The sequence below is a fragment of the Salvelinus sp. IW2-2015 genome, linkage group LG4p (assembly GCF_002910315.2).
Source record: "Salvelinus sp. IW2-2015 linkage group LG4p, ASM291031v2, whole genome shotgun sequence".
Lineage (NCBI taxonomy): Eukaryota > Metazoa > Chordata > Actinopteri > Salmoniformes > Salmonidae > Salvelinus > Salvelinus sp. IW2-2015.
The window spans coordinates 20,754,716-20,776,016 of record NC_036841.1 but is presented as its reverse complement, the minus strand read 5'-3'; the positions used below and the strand labels follow the sequence as shown (position 1 = coordinate 20,776,016).

At 43.9% G+C, this 21,301-nt stretch overlaps 1 protein-coding gene across 3 annotated transcripts in view; it reads left to right on the top strand.

The window, feature by feature from the left end:
• The first annotated feature begins 1,256 nt into the window (after nucleotides 1-1,256).
• LOC111960686 (kin of IRRE-like protein 3) overlaps nucleotides 1,257-21,301 on the top strand; it is a 220,819-nt gene continuing 200,774 nt past the window's right edge. For all 3 annotated transcript variants that reach the window (XM_023982828.2, XM_023982827.2, XM_023982826.2), the window contains exon 1: nucleotides 1,257-1,644. In XM_023982828.2, coding sequence (XP_023838596.1) covers nucleotides 1,602-1,644 — 43 coding nt within the window. In that variant the 5' untranslated portion in view covers nucleotides 1,257-1,601. The remainder of the gene's footprint in view (nucleotides 1,645-21,301) is intronic.

Here is a 21,301-nt window from a genome sequence, read left to right as displayed (position 1 = left end):
ACTGAAGTTGTGGCACTTCTACAGTACTGTGTCCTTCTACTAACAGCCCCGCAAGTGTATCAAGTAAACAAACCAGCAAAAACTACAAAACCGCTGCTGTTAAATTTTGATTCCTGTTTTATGTTTCTTGGAGTAGAAATGGAAAACTCAGACAGATCACTATTTTGAAATCTGCCCAAATAAAAGCATTGATTGCCAGATTTAACACCCAAGGTTCAAAACTACAACAAAGCTTACAAATAAACTCTCACACAGAAGGTGGAATTTCTATATTTTGTCTGCCTTTTCAGGCTTTGAGCATGTTGTGTGCTCAGTCTCTGTGAACTGATATCTTTCTACGGAGTTTCTTTGGCCATTTAATTTCCAGTCCAAAATAATATCCCAGCATCGCACATATAGAAACACACAAACTGGCACATACACATACATATCCTCATTCACACATGCACTTCCGTATACATTAATTTGTAAGAGGCCAGTTAAAAACAATGTTAATATCGCTGAATCATTTATACAAATACAAAGATGGTTTCATTGACCTAACAGCTGTAAGTAGCCCTGTAGCGCTTTCCATGCACTATGATTTCTAGAAATATGAGAATGGGTGTAGGAAACTGGTTGAGCCAAGTTAAAAGCTGAAGAAAGAATGCTCCTTTAAATATTTACAAGGTGAAACAGACTTGTTAGCAAGCACTGCATTAGAAGGATTTACAGCCTTTACATTAGAGGTCAATCAATGAAGGACTGCAAATCTAACTCACTCCTGATAGAAATGGCAGGCTAATGAATATTATAGGACATTGGTCTTGGATTCTAATGTATGTGATTACTTTATCCTCACTGGTCTATATGGCAAACACACTGATTCAAACCCAGTTCTGACACTGTGGAATACTAGTCCCATGTTAGGCAGGAAGCCAGGGAAGACAGCTGCACTTTTGTTTGTGGACGTCTGTGTTGTCCACAGTGCAGCCAAAGCTGGTCCTCTTTTAATTCTCCCGTATAGAGATCCTAGTTCTCAGAGATTAGAGCAAGCTGATTCACCCAGCCGGACCCGCTCCAGCACAGGCTCCGACACAGGCACTGAAACAGACAGGCAGGCAGAGAGAAAGAGACAGAGGAGAAGGAGAGAGGGAGCTGGAAGGAGGAGCCTTACCAGGAGCTTCTACTGGTAGAGTGAGTGGGTAAGAGAGAGAGAGAGGGAGAAAGAAGGGGAGGGGTGCGAGTAGAGACACTCAGAGATTGAGAATGGAACATCAGTGAGATCGAGCAAGCATAAGCGCGAGAGAACGCGAGAAAGCTCACGCTGAGAGAGTCTACACATCAACAGGAGAGAGAAGCAAAGCTGATTATCGGCAACTCTGAAGAGTGACATAGAGAGAAGGAGAGAGAGAAGAACAAGAGGAAAAGAAGAAGAAGAGGAGGAAGACAGGACAGAAGAGTTAAAGCTATATCCCTGACAGCAGGGACATCATTGAGGGACTGTAGCACCCATCCAGAACTGCACAGAAGAGCACTGTTGTGTGTTTGTGTGTGTGCCAACTTTAATTTCACACACTTGCCCACTGTGTTTCAGAGGTTCACCCTCTTCCTCTCCAGCCATGATCCCCTGGGTCGTTGTGTTCCTGTGGATCTCCGGACATGGTAAGTCCACTGGCTCTTTTCCTCTTATCCACTGCATCTGTCTAGTACCCTTCTGTTATTATCTGTGTTAGTTCGTGACTGCATGTGAATAGGGAGCATTTTCTTTGAAGTAGTCTCTGCTGTGAGCTGTCAGAGCTGATGCAGTCAGATTTGTCTTATTTTTCCTCAATGATCTGTCACTGTGCTGTATGGGGAGGAAACTGCTGGATAATAATGCAATACCTGTGTTTAGAGCTGTTAACAGTTGTAGCCGGTGGTGCCCTGTCTCAGGAGTTGATCATGGCTTGTGCCCTGTCAGTCTGGTTAGACACTCCTTTTCAGACTGAATGTAGTCACCAGGCACGCTCCTCTGAGTGCTCACATCCCAGCTCGATTAAGCGTTTGCTCCCCACGACTCACATTGTTTTGAAACTGTGACAATCTCTTTGCCGGAGCAATTTTTTTCTATTCCGGAGCAATTTTTTTCCCCCTGACAATCTCTTTGCCAGAGACGTACCGGGAGGTTGGTCAAGACCACAGAGGAAGATAAGTAGTGCTTAGAATAGATCACTCTGAACAATACTATCCCCTTGGACCAAGTCTGCAGGTGATTTCAATCTTAGACAGTGGGTTAGAAATGAAGATGGATGGATGGGTTGTTTCCCCTTCTTGCCAGCAGATGGTTGTCTTTGGAAAACAATGTAACTCTCGCTGTCAGTAACATGTGAGAAGTCTGGGATCGTCACTATGTGGGGTCTGGGTGAGATGTGGCTGGACTGAGACCAGACAGAGAGTAGAGGGAGTGTGTTTACTCCTCGTGGTCACTCAGACAGTAGCGGGAGTGTGTTAGCTCCTCCGTGGTCACGCAGAGTAGGGAGAGTGTGTGTGTGCAGTGTGTTAGCTCCTCCGTGGCCATGGTAACTGACCCACAATGGGAGCAGGAGCTAATCCCAGAGTGTGTCAGGGTCAGCGGAGCTGTCACAGCTTCTTTTCAAAGTTTGACCCCATCACACTGGGTTGCCATCTAAGCAGGGTTCTGTCCTCAGCTCTCTCTGTGGTGTGTGTGTGTGTGTGTGTGTGTGTGTGTGTGTGTGTGTGTGTGTGTGTGTGTGTGTGTGTGTGTGTGTGTGTGTGTGTGTGTGTGTGTGTGTGTGTGTGTGTGTGTGTGTGTGTGTGTGTGTGTGGGTGTGTGTGTGTGTGGTGTGTGTGTGTGTGTGTGTGTGTGTGTGTGTGTGTGTTTTTTTGTGTGCACAGAGAGAGGCATAACCTTATGTTCAAAATCAACAGGGGAAAAAGGAAGTCAAGTCTTTCTAATTTGTGTCAGATTGAACTGAATCTTACAGTTTTGAAATTGGAACATTTCCAGCAGAAGGAACTGTCATTATGAGCTCTTCATTTATTTTCCAGAATTGTATCCCCCTTGTTCTCTAGATCACATAGAGAGAAATCAAGTAAATTATAGAAAAAGTCAAGCTTGTTTTTGCTTTGAAACACATCCTATGGTGCCCTTTTCAATGTCTATTCCAGGCACTATAAATTATGTATGCATATGTTTAAGTGGAAAAAAAATGTATGTCTGGACGCACTTACACAACTCACTAATTTGACGTTGACTCAGGTACTAAAGCTGTTAATATTGCTCTCGGCACTACTGGTTCAGGAGTTGAACATCACGTCTGAGGAGGTTGTCGGTTGTAGTATGCGTTTTGATGCTTGTGTTACTGTAGATGTTGACAAAAGCATATTGTTTTTCTATGAAGTAGTTAGAAAGTACAGTGTAGCTATATCGAGACTATATTCCACAGTTTATTTCTTCATGAAGATACGTTTTTTTCCAAGATCAGTGTACTCTGGAAATAAGTATAAAATGGACACAGTTAGACTCTAACATCAGGTGTCTGCCTTATGTGCAAAATTACTATCCTCAAGCTTTTCCCCTTTCCCCCTTTAAACTAAGAAGCTGATAATTGCCAAACTAAATTCAGCAAAAAAAGAAAAGTCCTCTCACTGTCAACTGCATTTATTTTCAGCAAACTTAACCTATGTAAATATTTGTATGAACATAACAAAATTCAACAACTGAGACAAAAACTGAACAAGTTTCACAGACATGTGACTAACAGAAACGGAATAATGTGTCCCTGAACAAAGGGGGGGTCAAAATCAAAAGTAACAGTCAGTATCTGGTGTGGCCACCAGCTGCATTAAGTACTATAGTGCATCTCCTCCTCTTGGACTGCACCAGATTTGCCAGTTCTTGCTGTGAGATATTACCCCACTATTCCACCAAGGCACCTGCAAGTTCCCGGACATTTCTTGGGGGAATGGCCCTAGCCCTCACCCTCCGATCCAACAGGTCCCAGACGTACTCAATGGGATTGAGATCCGGGCTCTTCGCTGGCCATGGCAGAACACTGGCATTCCTGTTTTGCAGGAAATCATGCACAGAACGAGCAGTATGGCTGGTGGCACTGTCATGCTGGAGGGTCATGTCAGGATGAGCCAGCAGGAAGGGTACCACATGAGGGAGGAGAATGTCTCCCCTGTAACGCACAGCGTTGAGATTGCCTGCAATGACAACAAGCTCAGTCCGAGGATGCTGTGACACACCACCCCAGACCATGACGGACCCTCCACCTCCAAATCGATCCCGCTCCAGAGTACAGGCCTCGGTGTAACGCTCATACCTTCGACGATAAATGCAAATCCGACCATCACCCCTGGTGAGACAAAACCACGACTCGTCAGTAAAGAGCACTTTTGTCACTCTTGTGTGGTCCAGCGACGTTGGGTTTGTGTCCATAGGCGACGTTGTTGATGTTTGGTGAGGACCTGCCTTACAACAGGCCTACAAGCCCTCAGTCCAGCCTCTCTCAGCCTATTGCGGACCGTCTGAGCACTGATGGAGGGATTGTGCGTTCCTGGTGTAACTCGAGCAGTTGTTGCCATCCTGTACCTGTCCCGCAGGTGTGATGTTCGGATGTACCAATCCTGTGCAGGTGTTGTTACACGTGGTCTGCCACTGCAAGGACGATCAGCTGTCTGTCCTATCTACCTGTAGCACTGTCTTAGACGTCTCACAGTACGGACATTGCAATTTATTGCCCTGGCCACATCTGCAGTCCTCATGCCTCTTTGCAACATGCCTAAGGCACATTCACAAAGATGAGCAGGGACCCTGGGCATCTTTCTTTTGGTGTTTTTCAGCGTCAGTAGAAAAGCCTCTTTAGTGACTTCAGTTTTCATAATTGTGACCTTAATTGCCTACCGTCTGTAAGCTGTTAGTGTCTTAACAACCGTTCCACAGGTGCATGTTCATTAATTGTTTATGGTTCATTGAATGGGAAACAGCATGGGAAACAGTGTTTAAACCCTTTACAATGAAGATCTGTGAAGTTATTTGGATTTTTACGAATTATCTTTAAAGGGACGTTTCTTTTTTTGCTGAGTTTACCTGATGATGATAGCCCACCTGCTGAAATACCATATACAGCAATTGAACATTCTAATCTCATCGTTGCATAGATCTCGATACATCTGCTCTGTGTGCGCAATTATTTTACCAGCATCATCATTTTTCCCTTCATTATAGGTGATAATTTCAGTTTTGGGAAAAACAACTAAAAACCAACCAGCACATATCTCAGGTAATGCAGACCGGTGCGAGATTGCTCTGCAATTTAGCTGAGTTTGTTATTACCATAATATAAAATAATATAAGCCCTGGCAGGTAAACAGGAGATAACAACCTGTCTGCTTGCCTTTTACCAGCAACTTTACCCCTACAGCTAATTCTAGTTTTACAAATTATTACTCTGTTTATGTCGCCAGCTACTTTCAGCCGATATCTTTTATGAAAAAAGGATAGCGGGAATTGTGAGGCTGAGACTCACATTTCTAGAGAGAGCCGTTCTCTAGTGAGACTCAGAGAGAGAGAGAAAGAGAGAGAGAGGGAGAGAGAAAGAAAGAGGGAGAGAGTGAGAGAGAGAGAAAGATTGGTCCTGAGTTGTGCTGATCTCAATCCTGCCAGTACTGTATGGAGGGTTATGTAGGGCACCTTCCCTTCCCTCGCACCCTGGCACTCACCTGATCCACTACTGACTGATGACACGGTGTGAGCCAGGAGAATCCTGAAAGGATGTCCCCAAGAAGGCAGTCACCGCAGGCAAAACCTGTCCCGAGACCTCATCTGTCTCTCTCATTGTCTCTCTCATTCTCTCTTTTTTCTCTCTCTTTCCCTCTATCCATGTCTCTCATAAGGGGTACAGTGTGATTGAACACCATCTCTGCTGTCAGGGAAATGGTGCTGGAATTTCTGAGTACAGAAAGTCCCTGTGGAGGGAGCCAGTTTAAGAATAGAGTCTTGTACTGGATGTGCCTGTCCCTGTGGCAGACTGGAACCGAAAAACCACACAGAGGTATATGGAGTGACTCGTTCTCTCAAACTAGACCCAGATCCCTGGCCTCCTTATTAAATCCATAGGCAAACTGTCCAGTAGTTGCTTGGATGGTACTTATAGGCAACACGTCTAATCATTCTGCTGGCCTCGGGTTTGCACACTGGGGGCAGTGCAGCATAGCAATGGACTCCATTCCTCTCTCTTTCTCTCTCCTTCTCCCTCTCCATCTTTTGGCTTCCTTCCTCCTTTCCAGCTCACAGGCACACTCCTAGACCTCCTAGTGCTAAGTCACCACCCCGCCATGACACTAAGCTGTTTCTTAACCCTGGAAAGAAGGTCTTAGCACCCCACAAGCCTCGATTTAATTTACTGCTGTCTATTAACTGTCTGCCTATTCTGAACCTAAACCCGCTTTTCACGGAACACAAGCTTTGATACCAAATTCCTAATAGCTTCATAATTAAATGTCAACACAATGTCATGTTTGGTTTTTGGGATTTTGGAGTAAATCTCTTTGCTTCTTTGAAAGAGTAAAAACCCTCCATCACATTTCAAAATACCAATCATCCCCAAATGACATTGGTCAATGTTTTCTCCATTTTATTGCATCATTCTGCATTCTGAATAGTTATTTGCAAGCAATGCATGTGTTAAACCGCTTGTAAATGTATGGATTAGGACACATAATAATCCAATTGTAATTAATAGATTTTGCCATTTCAACCACAAGCTAAAACAAATGAATTTAGATTTGTTTCCATATACTGTCAAACACCCTCCTTTGGTCATCATACAGACTTTCTCACACAGCTTCTGCTGTGGTCTATCTTCCTGTTTCTGTTGTCAACATGGTGGCTAAGGAGATAGAAGACACATTATGTGCCCTTCCTCTATCTTAACTCTTCACCCCTCAATGATGACACATACTGTAAGGACGTAACCCTAGCCGGGCTACGTCTCCACGGGAGATTGATATTGATGTCCTCCATTGGGATGTGACGTTGTGAGCCAACCTTTGTTTCCTTGTTTGTGCTTTGTGTACCATCGAGGCTAGCGATATAAGTCACCTCAGACGCCATGACCCCTGCTGATTTTTCTGTCATAATAGATTAAGCCTAATCCAATCCAGGCTGACGTTTCCCAATGGATATTTCTGGTAGTAAACATATTAATAAATAATCAGGAGCTGTGTCTAGAAAGCTTTGGCTCTCAGTCCCAGTCGTAAGCAATGGATAGGCCTTCAAAAGGGGTCATTTTACAGAAAGTTATTTCCAAGAATATTAGATAAGGTTACAGGTTTATGTTGAGTGAATAGACATTGTTTAGTAGGTTTTTGCCTTCAGAGTAGCTGGCATTGTTTTTGTTTTTTCACTTACATTGATGATTGATAATAGGTTATGGCTTTTGTTACAATTCGATTAGAGTAATTAGATCATTGAGTTACCGTGTAATTAAAGCTATTGCATTTTAATCGGCTGTTGTCTTTGTAATTCATTGTTATGCATCAAGTATCTTGATGCTTGCATCATGGGCCTTTAGCAGACGCCAAACAAGCATAAGTAAGAGATCATTTCAGAGACATGCACTGTTCTCTATTCTCTTCATATTTTATCTGTCTGCTTAATCCGATTAAATGGATGGAATCTCTTCAAGTCAGATTCCGGTCAGGGAGGAAAGGAAAATCATTAGTTTGGAAACTATTCTTGCAAACCAGGCAATGATCCGCTTCCTCTTAAGCAGTCAACAAAAATACAACTGTGTTTACTGGAGTTCATTACAATTCTCCAATGGGATCACTGTTCCCAAGTATACTCCAAAGACCCCCTCTCTACCATTCTGTATTACATACTCCAACATCCCTCCAACCCCCAGCCGCGCCTTCTCTCCCTCGCTGAGACTTTTCTCTTGGATCTCATTCCTAGGGGATGAATTTATCCAGATTGGAGCACTCTTGGCAAAAGGGCATTATCCCGGATTTACATGTCTGCTGGGCGAAATGTTAAGTAATTCAACCAGATGCTGTTGTGATCATGAGGTCACCTGTGGAGTGAGGGTTAGCACCCATCTGCACTCCTCAGTCCCACCCTTTCCCTATTCCCCCTCTTTCCTCGAAGACGTGGGCAGCACCATACGTGGCCTGTCTGTCTCTCATAAGGAGTGTCAGGATACGGGGAGATAGCAGAAGGGGGAAGACGGGCACACTGGGAGGCAGCTGCCTTCTCTGAGCACAGTCGGGAATTTTTGACAGATTAAAGAGGGGATTAATGGTTTCTAAATTGCAGCCTAATGCACAGGAAACAACAGGCGATGTTATTCTGTCTCAGTGGGAGCCGAGCGCAGTGGCTTGGCAAGGGAGATCAACAGAGCCGGGGTAAGGCGGGTCGTATACCGCGCTTCTGTTCCGGCATCGTCAGCATGGCACAGCTGGTCAAAACCCTGTGCCTACCTCCTTGTTCCTGTGCAGGGGGTAGCTGGGCAGAGAAAAGGGTGGGAGGGGGTAGTAGAGTGGAAGCAATGCTATGACTTTGAGTGTAGCTTGTTCATCAGTTGTTAACTCAATTTCCTCCTCTTTCGTAAAGAGATATTTTTTTCAGTTATATAGTTAAGGGTGTGTTGTATCGAAAATGTATGCAGATATGATCAGTGTGAGGCTATACACTGCATGTTTGGAATCAGAGCATTGTTTCTCTTGATTTATAAATGGCACGTAATAGTTCCATTAGTGCCAAAATAGAGGAGCAAATTATGTTAGCAATTCAATCTACTTTGGAGAGTTTAATAATGATGATTCTAATGTGTTATGGTTGTCTATTATGTTCTTGACTTTGTCTCAAAATAACAAACCACGTGTGTTTTCCCATCTCGGGCTCTTTTTGCTGCCCATTGCTCTGGCAGAGTGGAAAAAAAGTTTATCCCGGCATTGATATTGTTATCAGTGCAGATCTGGAGTTATTACCTTGGGTAAATCGCATGCCATCCTCTTCGCTGCCTACTGCTGCCGATACAATGTTGTGTATCCTGGAAGCGGCTGAAGCATTTGTGAGTAAACCACCTAGTAAATGCATTGACAGGATTGTTACAGGCCATGTTGGAGGGAGGATGGAAGATGCGTTTGGTGTTTCGGCACAGGAGGCACTTGAGGAATTGGGTTTCTGATCTGATAACAGCTTCAAAGTGTTTTGCAGGAAGTTTCTGGGACAGACCAATATTACACCTGGATGAACTCGGCTGTCTCTACCTCCCTCACTCCCTCCTTCCATTTCTCTCTCTCTGTTCTCCCTCTCTCATGCCAATGTTTCTTACCAGAGATAGAAATGGCTTTTAAATTGGCCGATGCCAGCTAGCTGTGTGTGCTTGTTCCGTGCATATCAAAATTAATGTGTGTGTATGTGTGTCAGAGTTGCGGGGGTACTGCTGTGCAATGCCAATTATGTCTGCAAGCCTTGTTGCCCGCAATATATACTGAACAAAAATATAAACACAACATGTAAAGTACTGGTCCCATATTTTATGAGCTGAAATAAGAGATCCCAGACATTTTCCATATACACAAAAAGCTTACTTCTCTCATATTTGTACACATTTGTTTACATCCCTGTTAGTGAGCATGTCTCCTTTGCCAAGATAATCCATCCACCTGACAGTTGTGGCATATCAAGAAGCTGATTAAACAGCATGATCATTTCACAGGTGCACCTTGTGCTGGGGACAAAAATAGGCCACTCTAAAATGTGCAGTTTTGTCACACAACACAATGCCACAGATGTCTCAAGTTTTGATGGCGCTTGCAATTGGCATGCTGACTGCTGGAATGTCCACCAGAGCTGTTAGTGTAACCGATGAGAAATGGCTAGCTAGTTAGCAGGGTGCGCGCTAATAGCGTTTCAATCGGTGACCTTACTCGCTCTGAGACCTTGAAGTAGTTGTTCCCCTTGCTCTGCAAGGGCCGTGGCTTTTGTGGAGCGATGGGTAATAATGCTTTGTGGGAGGCAGCTTTGATGTGTTCAGAGGGTCCCTAGTTCGAGCCCAGGTAGTGGCGAGGAGAGGGACGGAAGCTATACTGTTACATTGGCATACAATTTAATGTTAATTTCTCAACCATAAGCCACCTCCAACGTCGTTTTAGAGAATTTGACAGTACGTCCAACCGGCCTCACAACCACAGACCACGTGTAACCACGCCAGCCCAGAACCTCCACATCCCGCTTCTTCACCTGCAACATCGAGAGCATCCTGACTGGTTGCATCACTGCCTGGTATGGCAATTGCTCAGCCTCCGACCGCAAGGCATTACAGAGGGTAGTGCGTACGGCCCAGTACATCACTGGGGCTAAGCTGCCTGCCATTCAGGACCTCTACACCAGGCGGTGTCAGAGGAAGGCCCTAAGAATTGTCAAAGACCCCAGCCACCCCAGTCATAGACTGTTCTTTCTACTACCGCAATGCAAGCTGTACCGGAGTTCCAAGTCTAGGACAAAAAGGCTTCTCAACAGTTTTTACCCCCAAGCCATAAGATTCCTTAACTTGTTATGGATAGGGGCAGCATTTTCACGTTTGGATGAAAAGCGTAACCAGAGTAAACTGCCTGCTACTCAGTCCCAGTTGCTAATATATGCATATTATTAGTAGATTTGGATAGAAAACACTCTGATTCAGTTTCTAAAACTGTTTGAATGATGTCTGTGAGTATAACAGAACTCATATGGCAGGTGAAAACCTGAGAAAGATCCAACCAGGAAGTGGGAAATCTGAGGTTTGTAGGTTTTCAACTCTTGGACTATCGAATACACAGTCTCTATGGGTCATTTTGCACTTCCTAAGGCTTCCACTAGATGTCAACAGTCTTTAGAACCATGTTTGATGCTTCTACTGTGAAGTGGGGCCGAATGAGAGGAGAATGAGTCAGGGCTCTGGCAGAATGCCAGTGACGCTCGTTCACGTGAGAGCGAGCTCTGTTCCATTACTTTTCTGAAGACAAAGGATTTCTCCGGTTGGAACATTATTGAAAATTTATGTTAAAAACATCCTAAAGATTGATTCTATACCTCGTTTGACATGTTTCTACTGACTGTAATATGACTTTTCGTCTGAACTTTTGCCTGGACCTGCCCGCGCGTCGTGAGTTTAGATTGTGTACTGAACGCGCGAACCAAAAGGAGTAATTTGGACATAAATGATGGACTTTATGGAACAAATCAAACATTTATTGTGGAACTGGGATTCCTGGGAGTGCATTGTGATGAAGATCATCAAAGGTAAGTGAATATTTATAATGCTATTTCTGACTTATGTTGACTCCAACATGGCGGATATCTCTTTGGGTTGATTTGTCGTCTGAGCACCGTACTCAGATTATTGCGTGGTTTGCTTTTTCCGTAAATATTTTTTGAAATCTGACATAGCGGTTGCATTAAGGAGAAGTATATCTTTAAATCTGTGAATAACACTTGTATCTTTTATCAGTGTTTATTATGAGTATTTATGTGATTTGATGTGGCTCTGTGCAAATTCACTGGATGTTTTTGAGGCAAAGCCAAATGTAAACTGAGGATTTTGGATATAAATATGAACTTGATCAGACAAAACATACATGTATTGTGTAACATGTTGTCCCAGGAGTGTCATCTGATGAAGATTATTAAAGGTTAGTGATTCATTTTATCAATATTTCTGCTTTTTTTGACTCCTCTCTTTGGTTGGAAAATCGGCGTATGCTTTTTTGACTAGTTGCTGACCTAACAAAATGATATGTTCTGCTTTCGCCGAAAAGCTTTTTTGAAATCGGACACTGTGGTTGGATTAACGAGAATGTTATCTTTAAAATGGTGTCTAATACTTGTATGTTTGAGAAAATTGAATTATGAGATTTCTGTTGGTTGAATTTGGCACCCTGCAATTTCATTGGCGAGGGGTTCTTCCGCTAGCGGAACGGGGTTCCTAGACAGGTTTTAACAGGTAATCAAATGGCTACCCGGACTATTTGCATTGTGTGCCCCCCCAACCCCTCTTTTTTACGCTTCTGCTACTCTCTGTTTATCATATATGCATAGTCACTTTAACTATACATTCATGTACATACTACCTCAATTGGTTCGACCAACCAGTGCTCCCGCACATTGGCTAACCGGGCTATCTGCATTGTGTCCCGCCACCCACCACCCACCAACCCCTCTTTTACACTACTGCTACTCTCTGTTCATCATATATGCATAGTCACTTTAATCATATCTACATGTAAATACTACCTCAATCAGCTTGACTAACCGGTGTCTGTATGTAGGCTCGCTACTTTTATAGCCTCGCTACTGTATATAGCCTGTCTTTTTACTGTTGTTTAATTTCTTTACCTTCCTATTGTTCACCTAATACCTTTTTTGCACTATTGGTTAGAGCCTGTAAGTAAGCATTTCACTGTAAGGTCTACACCTGTTGTATTCGCCGCACGTGACAAATAAACTTTGATTTGATTTTGGATCGTCTCAGACCAACCAACTGTACATCTGATGAAAGGAGGAGTATTTCTGTCTGTAATAAAGCTCTTTTTGTGAAAAAAAACTCAAATCTGATTGGCTGGGCCTGGCTCCCCAGTGGGTGGACCTGGCTCCCAAGTGGGTGGGCCTATGGCTGCGCCCCTGCCCAGTCAAGTGAAATCCATAGATTAGGGCCTAATGAATTTATTTCAATTGATTGATTTTCTTATATGAACTGTAAATCAGTAAAATCTGTGAAATTGTTGCATGTTGCGTTTCTGGTTTTGTTCAGTATACATGCAAATGAGCCTTTTGTATGTATATTTGTATTTACTATGGATCCCCATTAAAAAAAAATATATATATATTGTACCTTTATTTAACTAGGCAAGTCAGTTAAGAACAAATTCTTATTTTCAATGACAGCCTGGAAACAGTGGGTTAACTGCCTTGTTCAGGGGCAGAACGACAGATTTCTACCTTGTCAGCTCGGGGATTCGATCTTGCAACCTTTCGGTTACTAGTCCAACGCGCTAGACACTAGTTTACCTGCCACCCCAGGCTTTCTATGGATCCCCATTAGCTGCTGTCAAGGCAGCAGTTACTCTTCCTGGATTCCAAACACATTAAGGCACTGACATTACACATAAAACAAAATATAAAACAATAAATAATATAACATTATTATACCACTACATATCTACAATGCAAAATGTATAATGCCACCATACAACATTAATTTAATGTACGTGTGTGTAGAGGGCTAGCATTTGTGTGCGTATGCGTGTGTCTGTACCTGTGTGTGTGTCTCTTCACAGTCCCCGCTGTTCCATAAGGTGTATTTATAAAAATACATATTTTAATCTGATTCTACTGCTTGCATCAGTTACCTTACGTGGAATAGAGTTCCATGTAGTCATGGCTCTATGTAGTACTGTGTGCCTCCCACAGTCTGTTCTGGACTTGGAGATTGTGAAGAGACCTCTGGTGGCAAATCTTGTGTGTTATGCATGGGTGTCCAAACTGTGTGCTAGTAGTTTAAACCGACACCTTGGAGCATTCAGCTTGTCAACACTTCTTCCAAAAACAAGTAGTGATGAAGTCAAACTCTCCTCCACTTTTAGCCATGAGATATTGACATGCTTTTGACTTGTACATGGAGAATCAGGAAAGAAAGGAGCGCCTCACCAACTCACCTGTTGTAAAATATGTGTGTCCTTTCCTGCCAGTACAACAGTGCATCTGTCTGGAAGCAACAGAACAGCGGCAAACGATACCTTGCTTCTCCCAGGGATGCCTTGTGGCAGACAGTGGTGACTGCAGGTGACGGCCTCTGATAGAACATGGAGGCCATGGGGGTCTGTATAGTTAACATAGAGTACTGTTTCTCTGGCACTATTGGCTCATTGGAGTATGCCCAACTTATTCCTGCTCAGTCGGGGTCAATACAACTGCATGTACAACTGTTTATAATGGAACAGCGTTCTCTGTGGGAACCAGGCATACAGTCATTGTTAAGAGAGGCTACTTGATACAGCACTGATCAAGAAAATAGTTTTATTCAGCAAAGCACATCAGACACAATAGCACTCGCTAAACTTTCTCTTCATCTAAACTTTCAAAATCAGAAGTCCTTAATAGTGTCACGTCCCATCCCCTGCATCAGTCTGTTGATGTGGATAGTGTTTCACCAGTTGCCAAACGGGGGGTTGAGCCATCTTCTTGTCCCACTAAGACAACTAGGCAATTGAGGGAGAGGCCATTCAGTAGTCATGATCAGAAGGCTGGTACTAGAGATCGACAGAGCCACCCATCTTCCATCTCCAACCAATGGTGGCTTGTCGCCAATTTTCTTCCAGCCTTATTAGCATGTTTGTTGCAGGAAATGTAGGAGCGGTTGACGTCAGGCTTAGGAAACATGTCAAATCAAATCATATTTCATTCGTCAAATGTGCCAAAAACAACAGGTGAAATGCTTACTTACGAACCCCTAACCAACAGTGCAGCTTCAAAAAATATGGATAAGAATAAGAGATTAAAGTAACAAGTAATTAAAGAGCAGCAGTAAAAAATATATATATATATACAGGGGGGTGCCGGTACAGAGTCAATGTGCGAGGGCACCGGTTAGTTGAGGTAGTATGTACACTACACGTAGGTAGAATTAATTCAAGTGACAATGCATAGATGACAACAGAGAGTGGCAGTGGAGGGGAGGGGGGCAATGCAAATAATCTGGGTAGCCATTTGACTAGATGTTCAGGAGTCTTATGGCTTGGGGGTAGAAGGTGTTTAGAAGCCTCTTGGACCTAGACATGGTTCTCCGGTACCGCTTGCCATGTGGTAGCAGAGAGAACAGTCTATGACTAGGGTAGTTGGAGTCTTTGACAATTTTTCTTGCCTTCCTCTGACACCGCCTGGTAAAGAGGTCCTGGATGGCAGGAAGCTTGGCCCCAGTGATGTACTAGGTCGCTCGCACTACCCTCTATAGTGCCTTGGGGTCGGAGGCTGAGCAGTTTCCATACCAGGCAGTGATGCCACCAGTCAGGATGCTCTCGATGGTGCAGCCGTAGGACCTTTTGAGGATCTGAGGACCTATGCCAAATCTTTTCAGTCTCCTGAGTGGGAATAGGTTCTCATGCCCGCTTCACGACTGACATGTTGTGCTTGGACCATGTTCGTTTGTTGATGATGTGGACACCAAGGAACTTGAAGCTCTCAACCTGCTCCACTGCAGCCCCGTCGATGAGATGGAGCTCTTGGTTGGTGCTTAGACAGAAAAATCCCATTGGCCCACAGACATGCCTTTAATGTTAGGCCTGTCTCTGTGTCATTATGGAGTTGTTTACCATCCCACTCCCTCCTGCCTTGTTCTTATCCTCATCAGTCCTCTCCCTGAGGTACCAAAGAGCAATCTGCCAACACCGATGACTCCATTTCACAATCTGTCCTTCGGAGGGCGCTGCTGAGCAGACAACTGCTGCTTGAGTTGTAGCCTCAACTCAGGCAGAATGTTGGATTGGTTGGAGGCTGATCATCTGAAGTATATATCCAAGTTAGTATCCATCTCACACTGAACATAAATATTCTCAAGGTCCCATATTGATTGAGAGTCAATCTGATGTCTCTGATACATAGCAGATTGTATTCACTGAGTCCTCTCCACATGGAACAAACAGGTCTATTTTTACATTCAGCAATAACTGGTTTTCAGACTCAGGATCAGCTGTAAGTAATCCACAGATATCACGTCTCAGTGCAGGACATCAGCCCAACCCTCTACTTTATTTCATTTGTCTCTCATCATCTTCCTCTGACTCCTTAGTTTATTGTCATGCCAATTCAAATGGGATTCAGAAAAAAGTACGTGTAAACATTGTGAATGAAACATTGTAAAAGTGTAAACATTGTAAATGAAACTGTAATTAATTTGAGTTCATCTTTTATTTTTCTTTAATGATTTGAGGCTTCACGGGCACTTTCCACACCGCTCTCTTTTTCTTTTGGAGCTGAAGTTCAAGTGCAAATTAATATTGAGGAGATCTTTTTTTTTTAAATACTAATGCACGATCGGGCGGTTACATTTCTTGCTATCCTTTCAAATCTGTTGCCAGGGGTTTCAATCTGGCAGGCCTCCCTGGTGAATTGACAGTGGTCATTGCTCAATCCCTGGGGGACATCAGTTCAAATCACTGAGGCACACACTGGAGTCATCGCAGTTTGCCACTCTCCCTTGGCCAGCACCCAATGCTAAATGGCAGCGCTTTCTCTGGCCAACAATACCGGGCCAGGAGACTCCCCTTAAACCTGATTTAATCATAATGCATCAAAACTGCCCTGGCTCTTACACTGTGAGAGATCAAACAAACAGTGACGGAAGAAGACCTGAGCATCGGCAGGTAGAAGGGTCGTCCATTATTTCCTGTGTAATGGGAAGTGGAGGGACACAGAGGATTCTCCGGCAGTCTAATGATAAACAGACTCCATGTCAGAGATTGGATTAGAGGAATAGAGATCCTTAAAAGCAGAGTGCAGTTTATTGTAGCCTTATCTAAAGTGATAACGTTACTACAGAGTCATGCAATGATGGATGAGTGGATGGTACCGCTTATACATATAACAATGGGCCAGATAGCTTGGCATACAGGCAACAACTGTATGGTCAACACTTATTCTTCTGAAAAAAATGAGAAGGGCTAGCTTTCAAACAGCAGGGAATAGCTCCTCTGAAATGGACCATCAATTGCAAGACCTCTAGTTGGCCTGTGGTGTGATCATCAGAACAGGTGTTGCCTTCGCTCAGAAGGGCACAGCTAGAACCCTGGTATGTTGCTGCAATTTGAAGGCTATTTTAGCTTCGATATGTCCAAGTCATTTTAAAAGTCATATAATGGAGATGTTTTTCTCAGATGTGTGTGAGGTGGAAGTATATATTTGTACTATAGTTTGACAAAGCAGTGTGTCTGAGAAGATCACTCTCAGGGAGGGTGTACTGCGCTGTTGATGCTCACAGAAAGCTGCTAGGTAAAAAATAAAAAATAACAAGAATAACAAGAAAGAGGCATCTTAGGTTTTCCGGTAAGCAGCAAAGTAACGTTTGGAGGTATTTAGGTAAGTCAACTGGGGATTTTCTCTCCCTTCTGAAGTCTATGTTATCTAACTGTTGTCTGATTAAGAACATCAGAATACAATACCTCCCAAGGTAAACAACGCTATCTCCTGCTTGGAAGAGGGAGCAAAAAAACTCAAAGGGAAGGGGGGGATTGTTGTCACAAGTTAAACGTATCTGAAGCTTGCAGTCCTAATCCGGGCTAGGGATGTGCATGTGTGTTTTTGTGTGACTGAGCGTAAATGAGATTATTCTCCTCTTTCATTGGATTCTAATTGTATTACAACACATTGTTTGTGTATCTGACTCATAGCAGCTTGACTTTTGAGGTTTAAAAGGCCTCTCACATTGGGTTTCTGTGATGTTGGAAACAATTTTGCTTATAGTTGAGGAGTAAGAAAAGAACAATCCCACTGGCCAAAAACTGGTTGAATCAACATTGTTTCCAGGTCATTTCAACAACAACAAAACATCTATGTGATGACGGTGAATCAAATTGGAACTGATTGGATTTGAAAAAAGTCATCAAGGGAATTTGATATTTCTTTCACCCAACTTTTAAGATAAAACCAAAGACATGGTGAAATGTTTTGTGGATTTCACATTGAATTCAAGCTAATTGACCACACAACCAAATGTAAATCATAACTAGATGTTGAACTGAGTGGAATGGGTTTTGAAATACCCTTGTATGACTTTTGAATAGTGGTGCAGGATGGTGCATGCCACCAGGTCAATGCTGTGTGACAATAGCACTGCAGGACATCAAAAATGCAAAAGGGCATCTAAATTTTGATCATGGCAGTGCACTGTGGGATGTTCAGAGGTGTCACCAATCCCCCACTCACCTCCTCCGAATGTCCTTAAACTTCTCCAAGTCTTTGTATTCATGGGGACCAGATTGAATTATTAACAGTCTTTCATTAAAAGGCACTTTTCCGGGCTGCAGCTGGAGAAACTCGGGCTAGTTTGACGGACTCATTTGGATTAAGGGAGACACGGCGCCGTGGTGGAGATTTGTGGCGGGAAAAGTTGGATGTCCAGCAGTCCAGAGTCTCTTCCAGATGGGCCTGTTCCACACAGAGTGGGGAGTTAATGGCTTGGAGTCTGCCGTCACTCCTCCTGTGCTGCTGCTCTCTAACTGCCAAATATCATCTTATCCCCCTCTTTTCTCTTCTCCCATGGAAGTCTATTGCCTAGGATCGTTTCAATTCCAAATCCTTTCTGTAATTTGAATGGAACCGTAGGTATTCATAGTGTGTTTATTCATACAGAATTCCCTACTGAAAACATACTTTGTTTGCGTGAGCCAAAGTACCGGAACAACCCTAATGAGGAGTGCCTGTGTGAGCCCTGGCATCGGTGTGGTATGTTATGTAGTTGTTCTACCAAAAGCAGCGATCATTGCTTCTTCTCTGCTGTACATCTCTTGATCACCTCCATATTGGGAGAAAAATGGGGAATGAACAACCCGAAAACACAAGTGACTTTCAGTGCCTCTTTGAAGGCTGCCAAACAAATGTATTGCATGTTAAAACCAGCAGATGTCTGATACAGAAAGAGAATAACACAGACAAATATCTGTATCCAGGGGTAGGAGATCAGAGATCAGTATCCAGGGGTAGGAGATCAGAGATCAGTATCCAGGAGTAGGAGATCAGAGATCAGTATCCAGGGGTTAGGAATCAGAGATCAGTATCCAGGAGTAGGAGATTCAGAGATCAGTATCCAGGGATAAAAGAGATCAGAGATCAGTATCCAGGGTAGGAGATCAGAGATCAGTATCCAGGGTAGGCGGTCAGAGATCAGTTCCAGGGGTAGGCGGTCAGAGATCAGTATCCAGGGGTAGGAGATCAGAGATCAGTATCCAGGGGTAGGAGATCAGTATCCAGGAGTAGGAGATCAGAGATCAGTATCCAAGGTAGGAGATCAGATATCAGTATCCAGGGGTAGGCGGTCAGAGATCAGTATCCAGGGGTAGGAGATCAGAGATCAGTATCCAGGGATAGGAGATCAGAGATCAGTATCCAGGGGTAGGAGATCAGAGGTCACGTATCCAAGGGTAGGAGATCAGAGATCAGTGTCCAGGAGTAGGAGATCAGAGATCAGTATCCAGGGGTAGGAGATCAGTATCCAGGAGTAGGAGATCAGAGATCAGTATCCAGGGGTAGGAGATCAAGAGATCAGTATCCAGGGGTAGGAGATCAGAGATCAGTATCCAGGAGTAGGAGATCAGAGATCAGTGTCCAGGGGTAGGAGATCAGAGATCAGTATCCAGGGGTAGGAGATCAGAGATCAGTATCCAGGGTAGGAGATCAGAGATCAGTATCCAGGGTAGGAGATCCGAGATCAGTATCAGGAGTAGGAGATCAGAGATCAGTTCCAGGGGTAGGAGATCAGAGATCAGTATCCAGGGGTAGAGATCAGAGATCCAGTATCCAGGGATAGGAGATCAGAGAATCAGTTCCAGGGGTAGGAGAATCAGAGATCAGTATCCAGGGTAGGAGATCAGAGATCAGTATCCAGGGGTAAGGAGATCAGAGATCAGTATCCAGGGTAGGAATCAGAGATCAGTATCAGGGGTAGGAGATTCAGAGATCAGTATCCAGGGGTAGGAGATCAGAGATCAGTATCCAGGGGTAGGAGATCAGAGATCAGTATCCAGGGGTAGGAGATCAGAGATCAGTATCCAGGGGTAGTAAATCAGAGATCAGTATCCAGGAGTAGGAGATCAGAKATCAGTATCCAGGGGTAGGCGGTCAGAGATCAGTATCCAAGGGTAGGAGATCAGAGATCAGTATCCAAGGGTAGGAGATCAGAGATCAGTATCCAAGGGTAGCAGATCAGAGATCAGTATCCAAGGGTAGGAGATCAGAGATCAGTATCCAGGGGTAGTAGATCAGAAAGTGAAGATTTTGGGGTCTCTTTATTTGCCTGTCCTTTGAGGCCTCCTCAGGAAATGGCATTTACTTCATAGTTTCTCCACACATTTATTCTGACCCCTCTCTTTAAAGCAAGATGAAGAAAGGGAGAAAACAGACCCCATCAAAATGTTTGAGTCCAATTAGGGTGCAAAGGGAACTGACCATTTACAAAACTGGAAAGGCACTCTGATGATTTACACAGTTAATGAGGTGGGATGATGAATTGGAACATGTAACTGATACTCTGATTTCGCCAGCCACAGCAGGTAACAGGCAAAGGGTATCAGAGACATACAGCCATACATACACTTGATCTCTCTCTGTATTGTTGTGAAATAAGGAGGGTCTTAAACCAAAGTTTCACATACTGGATTTCTTGGGGCTAGTGTGTCATGTGACACTTCAACACGGGTTAGAGATGGTTACACGTAATATCTTTACCCTACCACAACACACACACACACACACACACACACACACACACACACACACACACACACACACACACACACACACACACACACACACAAAGAGGGAGAGAGTGGGCTGTTGCTTACAGAATCTGTTATCCCTGAATTAATGATGGAGCGGGAGCTGTGGTGGCCCCCATCGAGACATGAACCAGATTTCAACCTGGGCTCCAATGGGTTGAGGGCTGCATGTATCCAACAGGCCACAGTGTCACCGAACTCTATCACTGCTGGGAGGGGGTTCTATGTCACCATCACCACCGTCATTGTAATAGCCCCCAATCTCTAAAAGTAGAGCAGCTTTCAATGGAAGAGGGTGGGGGGTGTGGGCTGTTTGCCTGGCTGAGATGCCGTGCCTCATCAGTTAGACCGACAGCTCTAATCAATTACAGCGACAGACCGCTGTGAACAAACAGCCTAATGGAAATAAAGTGGAAATTATCAGCCCAGGAATGAGAGGAAAGGAGGGCAGAGAGGATGAAAAAGATGCAGGCTCAGACTTGATCGTTACAAAGGCAAATTGCCACTTTGAGAAAGGAAAATATGTTTTCATTTCCATCATTATTTATAATGAAAATGGAGAAAGAAAGAAAATCCCTCCGCAGACCAACAAATGCCCCTTTCTGACTTCTTGTTCTCTAACAGCATCACCACCTCAGATCCCCATCCCTCCATCCCCTCCTCCATCTTCCCTTCTTCTCCCTCACACACACACACACACGCGCACACACGCACCATGTTTCTCTGAGGAAGACACGCTCCACTAATACAGCTCGGCTGGAGAAAGCCTGCGAGCATATGTCAC